Source organism: Pristis pectinata, chromosome 7, assembly GCF_009764475.1.
Source record: "Pristis pectinata isolate sPriPec2 chromosome 7, sPriPec2.1.pri, whole genome shotgun sequence".
NCBI lineage: Eukaryota > Metazoa > Chordata > Chondrichthyes > Rhinopristiformes > Pristidae > Pristis > Pristis pectinata.
Window position 1 is genome coordinate 55,762,884 of NC_067411.1, and position 14,395 is coordinate 55,777,278.

The following is a 14,395-nucleotide window of genomic DNA, read 5'->3' on the forward strand; positions in this document are numbered from 1 at the left end:
GATGCTGCTTGACCCGCTGAGTTCTTTCAGCAGTTTCCTTTTTTTTGCTCCAGATTCCAGTATCTGCAGTCTTGCTTCTACTTTCTTGAATTTTCTTGTGCTCTTATTTGGAAATCTTTTACCACATCTCCTACGGTTTCCTTCTGTGGCTTGGTGTTATTTTTTGAATAATCACTGTCCTGTGAATCACCTTGAGAATATTTACTATGTAAACATGTGTTTTTGAATACATCATTGTTCTCAATTAACTTCAACATACTTCCTGTTACATTGAAAATAATGTCATTTTAATTGGACAAATTCCTACTACATTTAAACGAAATTAAACTATTCAATCACATTCACCTCTGTTATGAGTTCGGACCTCTGCACGCTGACCCATGTGTGGTTAGATAAACCATCACAGATCGATCTCACCAACCAAGCCACTAATCAAAGGTTGCCCTGGTTCTTGACAGGACGCCCCAAACTCGTAACCAAACCCACCAACAAGGATAATGACAGCAAGTGGAGGGAACACCACTGTCTGCGGGTTCCCCTGCAACCCACCCCTCACGTTCTCAACCTGTTTATTTATCATCGTTGGGTTTGAATGTTGAACTGCCTACCCAACAATAGTGCAGAGTACTTTTACCGCAAGGGCTGTTGTACAGTAGTTCAAGAAAGTAGTTCACCACATCTTCTCAAAGCAATCCGGGATGGACAACAAAAGCTCGCCTTCCCAGCGACATCGCAGAAACATGAAGAAAAGAACATCTGTAAGCTCCCCAAGCACCAGTGGTTCAAGTGAAAGCCACCACTGCGGTGTATTCTCGGTGAATATTACTGGAATGCATCGGGAGACTCCATTGTCTCAAAATGACTTAACAGGCAAGGAACGCTGTATTCCCGAGCGAGTATGTATTTATTTGTGGATTGACCGCTTTGCTGATGAACTTAAAAGTCAGTACCTTTAAATAAAATGCTAAATTCATTCTGATCCTGAACCGCGAAGGTGGTTAAATGCTAAACCAGAACACGCAAGAACCCGCAAAGCGAGAAAGACGCGAATAGCAGAATTGAAACTTTCACGTGTCTCCCCGAGATAAAGCGGCCAACGAGGACGCGCCTGGTCTGGAGTCGTATCCGAACAATCTGTGCCTCCACATAATTCGCTCGTCGCGGAGCCAGATACAGATCAGTTTCTGCAGCACCAGATGTGAGCGCCGCGTTTGTGGAGTCTACATCACTGTTACCACTGGTGGAAGGATGTTGTTTGCCCCCCTGAGAGACTCGGTGCCACTAAACGCCTCAGGGCTCGCATCCGGACCGCCTGGTCTCCCGGGCGAGGCCAGGGCAGCTGAGGGCACGGCCGAATCCACTCACTGCACTGCCTTCGGTAAATCAGACATCCAGAAACCTGCTCACTGAAACATTCGGAGCGGTGCATCAGAAGAAACTAATCAACTCAGAAAAGGGGTTTTGGACTCGTTAGCTGGCAATGCCTTCTCCTGAATCCAATACACACTGTAACAACGCGTGCTGGAGATTCTGCCTTCTATTTTGTTAGTTATTGGCATCCAGGTTTTTAACGTTAGCTTCTGTGCGCTTCGTTTTATTGCAGCTTGCTTCAGTTGGAAAAGATGGAATAAGTCTGACCCAGCGACGGCACTGGGAGCCACAAGCGCTCGGCACTGAGGCAAGTTCCCCGGGAGGTCTGTCTGTCACGCTGCTGCTTTGTACAGAGCGATGTCTGGTGCAAGAGGCATTGTTCCCACTGTGAACAGTTGCGACGAAAAGCCGTTGAACACCGGGAAGGAGAAGGATGAAGTGAATGTGGTGGCGGTGGACTCCGACATCGAAGACCAAAGTTACAAGCTTTCGGCAAATTGCAGCAAAACTAACGGATCGCCCAAGCAGGCAGCCGAGGAGCCGTGCGGGGTGGCCCCGGTGTTTGCTCACGCCAGATTAGGCGGCTCACTTTGGAATAATGACAATGCCGTGCTCTGGGGAAGGAAGCCGCCTGCAATAAATTCTAATAAGACCCATGTGCATAGAAGTGACTCTCAGAGGCCAGGGATGATTGACAGGCTGCCAGGGACTTTGCAAATTGTGCACAGCGATCTGGCGCCTGCCTTGTCTCTCGAGCGCAGCAAAACTTCAGCAGGGGATTACACCAGCGAAGCCGAATGCAATGCATCCGACGCCGAGCTCCTAGCTCTCCAGGAGCGTGCTGGGGCGTTCGCGGCGTTCCCAGCTTTAGGGGCCATCTCCATGCCCCCAGGTTTCATCATCATGACTGCCCTGCACTCTCCCACCGCCCTGGCGGCCGTGTCGGACGGCGCGCTGCACCTCGCCAGCCTGCCCGAGTGGCCGGTGCACCGGGTGGCGGTGGCCGGCGGCGGGCACCCCGCTAAGAAGAAGAGGAAGAGGTGCGGGCTTTGCGCGCCCTGCAGGAGGCTGATCAATTGTGGGGAGTGTAGCAGCTGCCGCAACCGCAAGACCGGCCATCAGATCTGCAAACTGCGGAAATGTGAGGAGCTGAAGAAAAAGCCCGGCTCTTCACCAGAGGTAAACACACAGACACACACCGCCTCCACACACCACCACACACATCACCACACACTACATACACCCCCCCTACACACCCCCCACACACACACCCACCACACACACACCCACCACACACACACCCACCACACACACACACACCACCACACACACAGACACACACCGCCTCCACACACCACCACACACCACCTCTACACACATGACCACACACACCACCACACACACACACCACAGACTACATACACATCACACATACCACACCACCCATACACCACAGACTACATACACATCACACACACCACATGACATTACACATCACACACACCACACACACACTCCCACCATCACCACCACACACACTCACCACACACCCATACGCACACATACAACACACACACACACTATCTCCACCACCACCACACACACCACACACACACTACTTATACCCCCCCACACGCACACACCACACACACTCCCACCATCACCACCGCACACACTCATGTCATGACCACACACACACACACGCAAACTGCCATACATATACAGAGAAGCCCAGAGTGGTGCTTAATTTGGTTGAGATCAATCAATCCTTCTTTAAGTGGAGAACTGAACACAAACTGTTGTCTGGGTTTCCTGGGCTGGATTGCTGTGCCTTTGGATGTGCTGTCATTGTTTAAATGCAGAGGTAGCAGGGAGAAGTTCTCCCTACAGGCCTGTTGGCTGGAGGAAATGATGGTTTCCAGTGGAACACACAGTAACCCCTAGGTCCTGGCAAATTGGTCCCAACTGTGTGTACATTTGGATTAGTTACTGAGTAGCTTGCCACAAGATCCACTGGCATGCAGGGACATAAGTGCTGCTTGGAAGTGGGACGTGTGAATGCATACCGTTCACTCTACCTACACCGTGTAGTTTGACCCAGTCGATGCAGAGGCAGTCGGTGGTGTGTTTGAGTTCCAGGTTAACAGTTTTGAGTTCAGCCAATGCACTGTGTTAACCTGTGTTGCTTATCCTCTTTGCATACTGTAGGCCTGGAGTGAAAAGGGTTGTTCTCACTGCTATTGCCCCAGTGACAGATAACTTCTAAATTAGGACACAGACATATGACAATGGCAGGAGATAACTGCACAGTAATTTATCTGAGGCAGTCCCTGGGGATCTCCTTGAGCCTAACCAAGATAGAAGCTGGGCTAATGTTACCATTGTCAATTTGGGCAGGTGGAGGAGAGTGAGAATTTACCACACCAGCCCTAATCAGTAAATAAGTGTGTTGGAAGCAGGTTGACCACTCTGAATCATTTACTGAAAGACCAGCAATACTTTCACATAATGATTGAAAAACTGGGAACATTGATCAACATAGTTCGAATATATATTGTCTGGAGTCAAATCATCGACTGCTAAGTGCATACTTGGAAAATGTGGTCTAGCTGGACAGCTAACACTTTCTTGCTTTACATGTGGTGAATGTGACTCCTATTTAATATTGAAAGCTTTAATATGGCCTGTTCAGTATAGGGAAGAGCAACCAATAAATTAGGTGTAGCTAGTTAATGTGGGAGCTTCATTGAAAAGAAGAGGGAAAAATCTGACCGAGGCAGTTATTAAACTATTGGTCAAATCCTGTGTAAGATAATGGGATCAATATCAGATGTACATAGAACATAGAACAGTACAGCACAGAACAGGCCCTTCGGCCCACAATGTTGTGCCGACATAGCTATTCCCTCCTACCATGTAAACATGGTAATTATTATACAGATAATCATGTAGTATAAACTGCAATCAACATGAATTCAGAATGAAGAGACATTGCATGATGATCCTTCACAACTTTTTTTTGGTGCAAGTGATAACCCAAATGGACAGTGGCTGAATCTCATGACATGATGTCCTTGGACTTCCAGAGGATTTTTGAACAAAGGTTCATTTCAGCAAGAATAACAATTGATTACAGGGTAGAAAATTGTTTTAAGATGTTAAAGAGGTTTGTGTGGTGGAGGGATGGTGTTGATTGGATACAACATGGGATGTATTGGCGATTAATATACTGATCGTTGATGATTCTATTTGATATCGGACAATTGAACACTGAATCCAACTTGGGACAAAAAATTTGAGGTTCTGGGAAACTGTTCGCGGGTCTCAAAGTAGGTGAGTTTCACCCTTTAAAGCACAAGACCTGGATGATGTTTAAATGCCTGAGCCTTGTTTGAATGGCTTCAGTTACATAGAGCATTTGTGAGACTCCATCTGGGGTAATACACAAGTTCTGTGTATGGTATTGGTCTCCTTATTGGTCTCCTTTATATTGGAAGCAGTTCAGAAAAAGTTTATCAGACTAATGCTTGGATTACCTTATGAGGAAAGGTTGGAAGGGCTGGGGTTTTGTAAAAGGAGAGGGGATTTGATGAAAACATACAAGATTCTGAGGGGTCCTGATGGGGTGGATCTGGAGAGGATAATTCATCTTGAGGAAGAAACTGGAACCAGGAAGTCACTGTTTAAAAATAAGGAGAGGAGGGCAAATAAAAAAAAGAAGAGGAGGGCATTTTTTTCCTCAGAAGTTCATAAGCTCTTCCTCAAAGGGTGGTGGAAACAGAGTCTGAATATTTTTAAGCAGAGGTAGCTGGATAATAATCAAAAGATGACAAATGCAGAGTTGAGGTTACAATCCGATCAGCCAAGTGGCCTCCGTAACTAACCTGTATGTTGATATTGAATGACACTGAAGGCCATGCAGAGCAGACGGCAATGATGTCAGTGCCGCAGGGAGGACTGGAAATTTGCAGCCCTCACTTGCTCCATTGCTTGATGTTGAATTTAATATCTTCAAACTTATTTACACATTACAGCACAGGAGGTCATTCAGCCCATTGAGTCCATTATGGCTCCCTGAACAATCCATTCCACACCTCCATTCATAAGGCCCTGCAACTTATTTTCTCACTCATGCCTATCCATTCCCCTTTGATTCCCTTACCTACCCTAAGGGTAATCTACTGTAGCTAGTTTACCTACCAGCATGTCTGTGGGAGGAGGGAAAAACAAATTAAAACACTCAGAGGAAATCCGCAGTCACGGGAAGAACATGCAAACTCCACACACACAGCAGCTGAGGTAAGGATTGAACCTGGGTCACTAGTGCTCTGAGGCAGGGGGTCCAACTACTGCCTCTTATTCTGTAGCTGCAGATTCCTCCAACCTTCTGCTTCAGCTCTATGTACAGAACCTGATCCCCTTTTCTTCTCCCTTATTCTCCCCTTCTGTTCCCCCTACTGTTTGTTTACCTTCAATTTGCCTTTATTCCTCTCTATTCCCCTTTCCCCTTACTAACCTTCTCCTCCTCCTAGACTCATAGTGTCATTAGCATGGAAACAGCCCCTTTGAACCAACTCATCCATGCTGACTGCAGTGCCCACCCATGGTCCCATTTGTCCATGTTCAGCCCATATCCCTCTAAACCCCTGCCATCCATGTCCTTATCCAAATGTCTTTTAAATTTTGTTATTGTACCTGCCTCAACTACTTTCTCTACCAGCTCATTCCAAATATCCACCACCCTCTCCATGAAGAAGTTGCCCCTCAGATCCCTTTTAAATCTTTCAGTCTTACAGCTCTCACCTTAAACCCATGCCCTCTAGGTTTTACTTTCCTCTTCCCTGGGAAAAGGACTTTGTGCGTTCATCCTATTTATACCACTCATGATTTTAGACACTTCTGTAAGATCACCCCTCAATCTCCTTTGTTCCAAGGTATAAAGTCCTAGCCAGCCCAACTTCTTCCTATAACTCAGGCCCCTGAGTCCTTGTAGCATTCTTGTAAATCTTCTCTGCATTCTTTCCTGTTTAATGATGTCTTTCCAATAACAGGGTGACTAAAACTGTACTAAAACTGCAGCCTCACCAACGACTTGTACAACTGCAACATAACGTCCCAACTCCTATACTCAGTGCCTTGAATGATGAAAGTCAGTATGCTAAACGCATTCTTCACTATCCTGTCTACTTGTAACGTTGCTTTCAGCAAATTATGTACTTGTACTCCTCGGTCTCTCTGATCCATAATACTGTCCAGGGCCCAATCATTCACTGTATAAGTCCTACCCTGGTTTGATCTCCCAAAATGCAGTAACCTCACATTTATCTGGATTGAAAGCCACTTGCCAATCCTCGGCCCACTTACCTAGCTGATCAAGATCTCCTTGTAATTTTTGATAACGTTCTTCACCGTCTACAATACCACCTATTTTAGTGTCATCTGCAAAGTTATTAACCATGCCTTGTAAATTCACACCCAAATTGTTTATGTAAATAACAGACAATAAAGGTCTCATCACTGACCCCTGTGGTGCACCATTAGTCGCAGGCCTGTAGTCCAAGAAACTACCTTAAGCTGTCACTCTCTTCTTCCTACCATTGAGCCAATTATGAACCTAATTAACTATCTCTCCCTTGATCCCATGCAATCTGACCTTCTAGACTAGCCTCCCATGCAGGACCTTGTCAAAGGCCTTGCTAAAGTCCATATAGTCAACGTCCACTGCCCTACCCTCATCTACCCCCTTCGTTACTTCTTCGAAAATTTCTAAGAAATTTGTCAGACACGATTTCCCACACACAAAGCCCTGTTGATCGCTTAATTAGACCTTGCCTATCCAGATGTTGATAGATCCTGTCCCTCAGATCCCCTCCAGTAACTTACCCAATAATTTTCCTTTACTCACCTCTCCTCTGTATTCCTGCTCCCCTTCCCTCTGTTTGCACATCCCCTCCCTTTCTGTTTCTCTCTTTCCCTTTATTTTCCACTTTTCCTCTCAACCCTATTTTGCTTACGTTAAATTGTATGGATAGAGAATCTCTTTCTGCACTCAGGAGTTTGTGGAGGAGCTAGAAGTTCGGAATGTGTATCTTGTGCTTGTAGTATGGGAAGCAGTGGTCTTTTCATTGTATATGCTCCTGTTCTGTGGATTTTCACCAATGTTATGGCACCATTACCATTTCAGCACTCTTGGTGCAAAAATGTTTCATGTTATTTTGTTTACCTATGAATCCGAGACAAGTACCATTTTAAGAATATAAAATAGTTGGGTTTGAATTGAAACTGTATTTCAGTCAACTTGGATTTTACGTTTTGTACTATAATTACTGCTGCTTCAATTGATTTTCTACACCTCTGCTTCACAAGCAGTATTTCCTTTGTGTAACTTGTGCAGGAGTATTAGCCATCAGCCAGCATCTGTCCTACACATTGAAGCTTTTGTTGGTGCTAATATGTTGTGTGGCTTTAGCACAGATCATGTGACAGGAAAAAACTTCGATCAACAAGTCATCTCACATGACGTAAGATGGCGCTGATTGATGGATCTTCATTAAGCATATTGCAGGCACACTTGACTTTAATGTTGCACTCTTGATTCATATTCTGATTCACACAAAGTCAGACTGTGAGGATAGGATGTCTACAGATCAGAATCTTCATAGTTTCTGTTAAAAATGTTAAGTAATTTGTGATTACATTGTTGTACATTCATGTTGGAACTGTCTGACCTGGATAATAAAAATTGGTCATAGGAAGTTCAACAACAAAGGGGATTATAAGCAAATTTTTATTCTGTTCAGCATTAGAATGATCTCTCAACATAAAATAAGTTGAGTTGTTGATAGCTTCAGCACAGAAGCAATCATTTGGGCATCAGGTCTGTACCAGTGTTTTTGTTAACTTAAACCTGTAAATCAAATCCTGCTTTCCTGTTCATGCTGCATGTTTCTAAGGCTGCAGTGGTTAAAGGAGATGGCCCCCCAACACCTAAAGAGCAAGGTGAGATGGACAATAAATGCTGGTCTTGTCAGTAAAGCCTGGAAAATTAATTTAAAAAGATGTAGTGATAACAGTACAGCAAACAAGGTGAGATGATTAGGTAATTTTCCCTGTCACTTAAGCCTGATGACTAGAGGCCACGGCCATGTACGGACATCTGACTTATGGCTTCTCCATACATAGGAACGAACTCCCATAAATATTATTAAATTCAAATGAGAACCAGTCTTGAAAAAAGACTGTGTAGAGAGGGTGCAGAGGAGATTTACAAGGATGCTGCCTGGGATGCGGAGCATGCCTTATGAAAGCAGGTTGAGGGAGCTCGGCCTTTTCTCCTTGGAGAGACGGAGGATGAGTGGGGACCTGATAGAGGTGTATAAGATGATGAGAGGTATTGATAGGGTAGATAGTCAGAAGCTTTTCCCCAGGGCTGAATTGGTGGCCACAAGAGGACATAGGTTTAAGGTGCCGGGGAGTAGATATAGAGGAGATGTCAGGGGTAAGTTTTTTACTCAGAGAGTGGTGAGTGCATTGAATGGGCTGCCGGAAACGGTGGTGGAGGCTGATACGATAGGGTCTTTCAAGAGACTGTTAGATAGGTATATGGAGCTCAGTAAAATAGAGGGCTATGGGTAAGCCTAGTAATTTCTAGGGTAGGGACATGTTCAGCACAGCTTTGTGGGCCAAAAGGCCTGAATTGTGCTGTAATTGTTCTATGTTCTATGTGTACCTGTAACCTCCCTACAGTAATCAGACACCATTGTCTTTTAAGAGCACAGGCTACCAGTTTCACTGTGGGAGGCCACTTAAGAGAGTCACTTTGGAAATTGACAAGCAATCGTTTCTATTGATACTTGTGCAATGATACTCTGTTAATCAAAGTAACAACCACTGATACTTTCATTCTATGGAGACCGGCCATTGAGTTTGAGACATCCTGATTCTGTACCATTGTAACTAGGCACAGGAAGACAATAAATAAATGTACATTGGCCCTCATTATCATCATTCATTGCAATACTGTGGAGGTATGGTGACCGTGTCGAATGATTTTGTGTGTTTTCTGACTTCAAAAACAAAATTGTCTTATGGACATTTGTAAAGTCAGAACATGTTTGTTAGCCGGGGATGGCCTATACCTTGCTAGCAGTGACTTAGATTGATTTTATGTACATAATTCATATGTAACTACCCTCAATTAACTTCATTTTTTGGAGAATTTGTCCTGGTTATATATTGAGGAAGTTGCTATGTGACCTCGACGCTTTAAACTGACTGTTTTCTGACCAAATTGACTTTGATATACAGTTAACTGCTGAGAGCAATATGCCCCCAACCACCCACCCAACACCCCTCTTCCCCTGCCCGCCCTCAACTCCCCACCTTCTCCAACTCATTGGCTGATTCACTGCTGCCTATAAATACTCAATACTTTTAAATATTATACTTTTGCAATTAGTTGTGTAAATTCTTTCTAAAAATTCTTTCTGTTAGGCTCTGCTTCACTTATAGCAGTGCCTGAGATTTCACACAATAATTATATGCTGTGGGTGGAGAAGATGTATTGGAGACCAGATGCAGTATGTAAAGAGAGTTGAACGACCTAACAGACCAAAATTGGAGACTGGAAATGAGAGGAAAGTTCCATGGACAGCCAGCCCCTTCATTTCTCATGTTCAAGACAGCAAGAGAAGAGTTTGAGTTATTCTTGAAAAAGATTCATTTCTTCTTGGGAGAATTAAATGTTGCTTGGACAAAAAGGTATATTTAGTGCAAAGGAAAAAAACAGTCTTGGAGGCAGACCGAGGAAGAAGCTGGTGTTCTACTTCAGGTGAAAGGAGATAATGAGGCTATGAGTTGGACCTGTTAGATGTCAGAGCAGACTCCTGTAACTTAAAGGGAAGAAAAGCAACTATCTTTTATGAATTAGAAGGAAGGTAAATTTAAGGGCTGAAGATTAAGGCATGAATATGATTGGCTCTGGAGATTGTGAGCCTCAACAACGTACATAAGGAATAGAAATGGCAGCAGAAGAATGGATAGGATTGGTTGTGAGCAGAGGTGTCACAGATGTAAAATTTCTACAGGGTAGGAGAAGGGGGAAGTGGTGAGTTCAAAATGAAACAAGCCGATCTAAAAGTTGGTGCAAAATGGAATGACTGCAGCTTTAAAGAGAGGTCATCTGATGGTCAGATCACATTTCTAATTACTCACACACTGGGGTGAGTTTTAACTCTTGCTGCCAGCTGGAAAATGGCCATAGAGAGCTGGCCACCCATTGTATACCATGCAACTTGAGATATATAACAGATGTTGATTCACTGTTGCCAATTTTATATGTGGCGGTGCATGTTAAAATCTATTACAGAGTTGTTAGCCTGAAGTTTTGGTAAAACAGTAGCATAAGGAGCTCAACAAGACAATAAGATAGTTACCCATGAAAATCCTTCAAAACCATGCTACCAGTGCAGCACCCCAGATTTCTGAAAATTGGTTTCTTTTTCCCAGCAGAAAATAGTGCAATGATGTAGTGAGCAAGACATGGGCAAAAAGGGAGGACCTTCTGCTTGCGAGTTAAGGTTTGTGACAAGGCTGTTGGTTTATTTGTGTCAGAGAAATAAATTCTATTGAACAACTTGTTTCAAATTTAATTACAGTTTGATGTTGAGATTATTGACTGGTTTAAGGTGGCACAGGCACTGGAAATCATTTTACACTAATTAGCAATAGAGTTCATAGTTCATCTGATGTCATTGATAGCAGAAGAGCTTCTCAGTCAAAAAATTACATAGTTGGAAGCTGGTGTGGATTCCAATAACTTGTCTTTCACTTTGAAACATGCTCCACCATTTAATAAGATCATGGCTGATTTACTTTACATTGACCTTCCTATGCTTCCTCCTTACCTATTGATTTGGTGTCCAATAATCAACTAATCTTTGTCCCACGTTTATTCATCTTAAAATCCAATGAATATCCATAATCTTGTGGTGTAAAAAATCCCAATTTTCTCAACAGTTTAAGTGAAGAAACTTAACACCATTCAATTCTAAATGGTCAGTTCATATTCTGAGATTATGATTCTTGGGTTAAATACCAGAGCTGAGGTTCTCAGCCTCTCAGGTTCCATCTAGTCAAGCTCTTTTATTGTTTCATATGTATTAATGTGATTACTTTTCATTCTTGTAATTCAGTGGTGCATACCATATAGTCCAAGGCAACATTCCAGCTCGTGCAACCTTTTTATCAGGCCCATCTTTGTGGCTGTCCAAAGTCTAAACCAATTTATTGGTTACTGATTGGACCATTAAAATAAAAAAACAAGGACAGAAAATGCTGGAAATACTCAGCAGGTCAGGCCACATCTGTGAGAAGAGAAACACGGTCAGTGTTTCTGGTCGGAGACGAAGTTCACTTTCAAAGGGTCTTCAGTCTGAAATGTTGACTCTTTCCCTTCCTACAGATGCAGCCTGACCTGCTGAATACTTCCAGCACTTCCTGTATTCGTTTTAGATTGCAGCGTCTGCATCTTTCTTTGATTTCCATTCAAGTACAAACCTGACCAATAGAGGGAGGCTAGAATGCTTTAGAAAGTGTGGGAGACCGCAAGATCATTAGCAGGTAAGAGGGGGATGGAACTGGTGAGGAAGCAGAGAAATACCAAGGGGTTACCAGAGATAAAGTGCAACACAGCATCGAAGGATATAGTGGAAGCAGCCAGGAGGCACTGAGGGAGTAGTGTAGAAAGCAAAAAGGGCAAGAACTGATAGAATAAAAGGAGCACAGCAGCCAGAGTAGTGGCAGAGAAAAAGAAGCAATTGATAGCATCAAACACTTCATATGACTTGGAGGGAGAAGTATTGCTTTGTTGAGATAAAACACAACTCACACAGTGCCCATTCAAGTGTTTCAGATTGTCTGTCCTGCAAAAAAGGTTTGGGATACTGTTCTAAACTGCAAGAAACATTGGCCAGATCCACCTCACTTCTCTTCATAGGATCATCCCCTAATTTCAGGAATCAATCCAAAGAGTGCTTTTGTGCTCCCTCCAAGGCAAATATATTCTTCCTTTGGTAAAGAGAGCAGTACTACCCATAACACTCTAGATTTGGTCACTCCGAGACCCTGTCTAATTGCAATACTTTGCCTTACTCCTATACTATAATCTCTGAGTAATAAGGGTGAATATTTACTTTTCTGACTACATACTAATGAGTACAAGAACATGAAGATCCCTCCAAATAGAATATTTCCCAGTCTCTGTTATCATAAAAATATTTTGCTCTTATATTTTTTCAAAACAATTCTCCACATTATATTCCATCACCATTATCCTTATCCAGTCACTTAGCATGCCTATATCCCAATAACCTATCCTCCTACCCAGCTTTGTGTCAGCAGCAAACTTGGATACATTCCACTTGGTCCCCTTATTTAAATCATTGATGTAGATGGTAAATTGCTGAGGCCCAGGTCATGACCTTTGTGATACCCAGTTTCCTGACAATCTGAACATGACCAGATTATTCTTAGTCTCTCTTTGTGATCATTGAGCAATCTTAAATTTACGCTCCTCAATCACATGAGACTTTATTTTGTACAATAGCTTCTTGACGTATGACTACACCCACTGGCTCCTCCCTATCTACCATGTCAGTTACAGTCTCAAAAGATTCTAACAGAGTTTGCAATCTGGAATGCACTGCCTGAGAAGGTGGAGGAGGCAGGTATTCTTGCAACATTTAACAAGCATCTGGATCCGCACTTGAATTGCCAAGGCATACTTGGCCATGGACCAAGTGCTGGTAATGGTGATCAGTATAGATAGGTACTAGATTGTCAGTGTGGACATGGTGGGCCAGAGGGCCTGCTTCTGTACTTTATGACTCTATGATTTGGCTAACCCAGTTTAAATTTAAATTTCTTTTTAAATTTAAATTTTATTTACAGCGTGGTAACAGACCCTTCTGGCCCAACTGGTCCGCGCCGCCCATTTTAAACCCAATTAACCTACCCATACGTCTTTGCAATGTGGGAGGAAACCGGAGCACCTGGAGGAAACCCACACAGACACAGGAGAACGTACAAGCTCCTTACAGACAGCAACGGGAATCGAACCCCGATCGCTGGCACTGTAATAACGTTGCGCTAACCGCTATGCTACCGTGCCGCCCACCTACACTACCCTTTCATAAATCTATATTATGGTTTCCAAATGCCCTTTCACCATATCCTGAATAAGAGATTCAAGCACTTTCGCTACTATTGATGCCAAGCTAACCAGCCTACTGGCCCATTATTTCTTTGCCTCTTATCCTGAATAGCAGAGTTAAATTTTGCTATCTTTCAAATTGCAGGGGTTATTCTGAAGGGTGTAAACCAATGAATTCACTGTCTCAGAAACTATTTATTCGAAAATCATTGGGTATGGGTCATCAGGTCCAGGGATATACAAATGCTAATTTTTTTAAACTTCTCCATTCACACTGTATCTAGATTTCCCATTATTTCTGGAATTCTAGCATGAAGGCAGGTACAAAGTGCACAGTTTCTCCCAAGGCCTTATTAAATTTTGGGCTGGAACATGTTGCAATGTGGGCAGTGGTCCTGCATGGAATGACTGACAGACTGCCTTCTAATGCTCAGCGTGTCATCAACTTCTGCAGTGTGGCAGTCAGGAACACATTGGAAGTCAGGTGCCATTGCCACTGACCTGCCACACCAGCAAGTCCATTGTGGTTTAGATTGTACTTAACTGAGGGGCTGGATATGATTTACATATAAGCAGGACCAACTGCCTTTAAAAGGATAAGTTAAGGTTAAGATTTTTTTATTATATTTATCTGTTTAATTAATTTACACAGTTTAATGTATTTTTGGTATTTTAAAAGTTTTACTTTTACTCATTTTTTCTTCATATTTAATGCCCTTTCTAAATGCCCTGAATACTAGAGACAATTAAAGTCAGCAAAACATTTTTAACAAAAGTGAGGTGTCAATGGCCATCAGAGGAATCCTGAGCCGT

General features: G+C 43.2%; 1 protein-coding gene across 1 annotated transcript in view; it reads left to right on the top strand.

Moving 5' to 3' along the window:
* Positions 1 to 337: 337 nt before the first annotated feature.
* Positions 338 to 14,395, top strand: part of LOC127572871 (CXXC-type zinc finger protein 4-like) — an 80,747-nt gene continuing 66,689 nt past the window's right edge. Inside the window, exon 1 of the mRNA XM_052020570.1 lies at positions 338 to 2,550. Coding sequence (XP_051876530.1) covers positions 1,729 to 2,550 — 822 coding nt within the window. The 5' untranslated portion in view covers positions 338 to 1,728. The remainder of the gene's footprint in view (positions 2,551 to 14,395) is intronic.